This window comes from Nicotiana attenuata, unplaced genomic scaffold (assembly GCF_001879085.1).
Source record: "Nicotiana attenuata strain UT unplaced genomic scaffold, NIATTr2, whole genome shotgun sequence".
NCBI lineage: Eukaryota > Viridiplantae > Streptophyta > Magnoliopsida > Solanales > Solanaceae > Nicotiana > Nicotiana attenuata.
Window position 1 is genome coordinate 72,196 of NW_017670597.1, and position 4,687 is coordinate 76,882.

At 35.1% G+C, this 4,687-nt stretch overlaps 1 protein-coding gene across 1 annotated transcript; it reads left to right on the plus strand.

Moving 5' to 3' along the window:
* Positions 1-531: 531 nt before the first annotated feature.
* LOC109241369 (prohibitin-1, mitochondrial-like) lies at positions 532-4,269 on the plus strand. Its single transcript, XM_019408105.1, has 6 exons — positions 532-653; positions 1,860-2,046; positions 2,493-2,609; positions 2,835-3,005; positions 3,270-3,482; positions 3,753-4,269. The coding sequence occupies exons 2-6, from the start codon at positions 1,870-1,872 to the stop codon at positions 3,942-3,944; spliced, it is 870 nt and encodes a 289-aa protein (XP_019263650.1). The 5' UTR covers positions 532-653; positions 1,860-1,869; the 3' UTR covers positions 3,945-4,269.
* The last annotated feature ends 418 nt before the right edge of the window (positions 4,270-4,687 follow it).

A 4,687-nucleotide genomic window follows, 5' to 3' on the forward strand; every position in this document is an offset into this window, starting at 1 on the left:
CCGAAATCAAAATCAAATCAACAGCGAAATCAAAATCTGAACAGAACAACGAAATTAAAATCCGAATCAGCATCTTCGATCTGTTTTTTCACACTTACTGCTCTTCGATCGGTGGAAATCTCAATTTTGTGCGCTAATTTTCTGAAATTTTGAGGAGCTTCTGCGTTTTTCTACGTTTGTGCGCAAATTTTCTGAAATTTTGAGCAGCTTGTGCGTTTTTATACGTAGGGCATTAAAAGCGTGGGTAGTTATTTTGTTATTGCCGTTTATTTATTAAATGGGTAGGAGTTGTAATTATTTAGTGGGTAGAATTCTTTAATGGGTAGGGCAGGGTAAATAGTTTCACTTTTATAGGTAGTCCTGTCTTTTCCCCTACAAGATTGTGCTTTATGAAAAATTCTCAAAAAAAAATCCGTCACAGAGATAGTGGGCTTTTGAAAGGCCAATTACACGAGAATAGCCCAAAGTCAAAAGCCCATAACATTTGAATCAAGAAAGAGTACTATGGAAACTAGTCAACACAAAAACAAAAATAATACTAAATTTTATCCAAAGACCCTAAAGCCCTAAATCATTAAACCCCTTCCCCAAGTTCCCGTAAACCCTTTTCTTCTCCTCTCTCCTTAATTTCTCCTCTGCTTCAGTTCGATCAGGTAAACAGCTCTTCCTTTGGTAACTTCATTTTCTCTATCTATAATTTGCTGCTTCTTTTTTATTGTTTGTATTTCTTCCATTAGGGTTTTCTTTTTACCCTTTTGTTGCTCTTTTAAATTAACGGGCGGCCTTTGCACCAGATTTTATTTTATATTTTTTATGCTTGATTTATCTTAAATGAAAACTTATATTGCGTGTATTGAAATAAAATGAGCTCGAATAGAGCAGAAATGATATAAAGGGTTTAATATAGTTGACCCAACTAGTTTGTGATTAAGGCGTAATACAATCAAACCTCTTTATAACAAGTGTCGTTTGTTTTGACATTTTTTGACTGTTATCATAAAGTGTTGTTATAGGGAAAATACATTATAAACATAGCGTGAAAAATTGGTTCCAAAGAAAACTTGACCGCTATAGTGAAGTGTTGTTATAAAGGAGAGGTGTGACTGTAGTAGTTGTTGTTATTGATGGATTTTGGGATTGCAGGTGGATTAATAACTTAGTATTACATGTTTAGGGTTTAGGTTTCAAGTGTTTGTAAGCTGTTGTGCTGTGCATTGAACATTTATGTTTTTACCTCTGCATAGTTTGTAAGAAATTTGACATTGAGTTGAACCTCCTGTTTGCTAATTCAACTTTATCAAGAATTTTTAGTGCTTCACTGTATCATACTGTACTTAAAAAAGGGTAAATTGTTACATCGAAGTTTTAATAGTAAGTGAAGAACAAGGTAAATGGCAATCGAATTGTCGAATATTTGGGACTTAGGGAAGGGGGTTCGACTGGATCCCCTTTGTCGAGAAATTATACTGCGCAAACAGGATAAAAATAATTTTTTTGGTTATATATAAGCGGTTGTATTCCCTTGGCATGAAAAAATAATCGAGTGTAGTGGTAGAGGAGAGTCAAAAGTTGCTCTAGGTCATTATAGAAATTTCTTTTGAATCCCTCTGTATAAATCTGAAACCGTTTTTGTCTGGTAAGATGAAGTGTTGTACATGACATACAAAAGGTTTTGATATTGACCTGTTTACGGTAAAAGGTCATTGTTCCACCTTTAAGGATATTTGTCCCCAGCTTTTATCCAAAATGGAGTTAGGGAACAAAATTCCCTGCAGACCAATCAAGAGGGGTGTCGGATTGCATGCTCGGTTGCTATTTTTTGGTTAACGGAAATTATGACTGTGATGTGTATATTTCAGGATTGGCAAGATGAATCTCAACAATGTTAAGGTTCCTAAGATGCCAGGTGGTGGTGCAGCTTCTGCTTTGATCAAATTGGGAGTTGTTGCTGGTCTTGGTGTATATGGAGTTGCCAACAGTCTTTACAATGTTGAGGGCGGGCATCGTGCCATTGTTTTCAACCGTATTCTTGGTGTTAAAGAGAAGGTATTCTTGTTATTTGTTCTTTGACCCAAAATGACTTTTTCTCAGTGCTACTCGAATTGGTTTTTTGTTAGCAACAGTCACTACCAATTTTATGTTTATTATATCCATTTCAAGCTAATAAACTTATTAGGTGACATGAATTTTGGAGCCTTTGCAGCCACATGCTTGTATACTATTTTCTTAATATATGAAAAGATATCCTTGTCAAAAAAAAAAAAAAAAAAACTTGTCAAAAATATATGAAAAGATATTGTTAGCTTATCTTGATATCTTTGTTATATACTCAAATAGTCAAATGTTTGTGTTGGATGTTTATGGCTACCTCTTTGTATGACCCTATGAGATGATTTTCCTTTGTTTACTGTGCGCGCCTTTTTTTTTTTGGTTTTTTATTTTTATTTTTGCTTTTCCTTTTTGATAATCGTTCATGACTGATTTATGAATAGGTTTATCCAGAAGGGACACACTTCATGATTCCTTGGTTCGAAAGGCCAGTCATTTATGATGTTCGTGCACGACCCCACCTTGTGGAGAGCACTTCAGGAAGTCGTGACCTTCAGATGGTAATTTTTTTTTCTAAACACTTGTTTTACTCTCATCTCTTAGGACAAAAACAAAACAAAACTAGATAGGGTAGAAAAAAGGGGGAAACATTTGTAACAATGAAGAACAAAGGTTGGTGATAGACTGATAATTGAGGTTTTGCTTAATCTTAAATACAGATAGTTTTTGGACTTTTAGAAGTATAGGATTTAATATAATGATCTTTTCCCTGATTTATTGCACAGGTGAAAATTGGGCTCAGGGTTCTCACTCGTCCAGTTCCAGATGAACTACCTACTGTTTACCGAACTCTTGGTGAAAACTACAATGAAAGGGTCCTGCCTTCAATTATTCATGAAACGTTGAAAGCTGTGGTTGCCCAGTACAATGCTAGTCAGCTCATCACCCAGAGAGAGGTATGTGCAAAATGCTAAAACTACTTAGTTGATGTCGCTCTAGGTGGAAATAATTTCTATAACTAGCAACATCTCTCATATGTACTATTTTTTCAAGTGTGATTAGGCCATTGTGTTGGAAGCTTATTGCATAATTACTACTTCCCTATCTGAAGTAGGGAAAGTAAACTGCGAATCTTCTATTTACAACAGATTTGAACTTTCAAAAATGTTTTTGTTAATAGATACCATCTAAGTATTGCCAATATTGTGCACTTTCTGCAGAACGTTAGCAGAGAAATACGGAAGATCTTGACAGAGAGGGCAGCCAACTTCAACATTGCTCTAGATGATGTGTCCATAACAAGCCTGACTTTTGGAAAGGAATTTACAGCTGCAATTGAAGCAAAACAAGTTGCTGCTCAAGAAGCTGAGAGAGCAAAGTTTGTTGTGGAAAAAGCTGAGCAAGATAAGCGAAGTGCTGTTATCAGAGCTCAGGTCAATATAACTTCCCCGCTTCACATCTCCTGTTTATTAATCTGTTGTCACTCCATTAATCTGTTGCTGGATTGATGATGTCTTTGATGCGTACCGCAAGCTTGCCATTGTCTTTTTGCATAATATTTATTTACATTATAATAACAAATAGGTAACACATGTTTGGAAGAACAGAAAACTAAAATGAAGGAAATCTTTTTTGGGTGGGGGTGGGGGATACGGAAACATTGCGAAACAGAATATTGAATTCCTATGTTTACTGTTCTGCAGGGTGAGGCTAAGAGTGCCCAGCTGATTGGTCAAGCGATTGCCAACAATCCGGCATTTATCACGCTCAGGAAAATCGAAGCAGCAAGAGAGATTGCCCAAACTATCTCACATGCAGCGAACAAGGTGTACTTGAGTGCCGATGATCTGTTGCTTAACCTTCAGGACTTGAACTTGGAGACTGCAAGAAAGTGATATACATTACCAGCTTTCAACATTTAATTTTCCTCTGAGCCAGTTATCTTGTGGGACGACTCTCTGTGTTTACATAGTGACTGGATAGATGGTCAGTTATTTGAATTCTTGAATAGGGAAATATTTCGCACGAGAAATTGTTTTGAAATTAATATCATTTGGTGGTTGTCAAATTGGTTATTGATATAAAGTTCCTCCAGTATAGTCTGATCTGACATGACCAAGCTTTATCAGTTTTATCAATGTATGCTTAATATGCAAAGAATCTTGTAAGATCTATCTGTTCAAGAGTTGCTCGACTTTTGAATTGGAAGAAGTGAATAAGGCAAAGGTTATTTGGCAAAATGGTAAACTAGCTGAGGCTCCCTATGTTTCTGTTACTTTTGGCAAAACTAAGGACCTGTTTGTTCATAGATATTTTTTCCATTTTTTGAATTTTTTTTTCAAAAACGTGTTTGTCCATGAAATTTTGTAAGTTTTTGGAAATATTTCGAAAATGGATTTTTTTTAAAATCTTCAGAAATTTTTGTTTCCTCACTCATAAAACTGTAACATTTTTTAAGTGAAATGCATGTCCAAACATAATTACAAATTCCAAATATCATTTTTCAATTTAAAATTAAATACTATTTTTTTTTTTTTCAAAACTACAATTCTTATGTCCAAGTGCCTACTAAGATTCTAGCAATAAGCTAATAATGAATATATTGCATGACAATATGCAATGTGGTATTTTCGTTTAC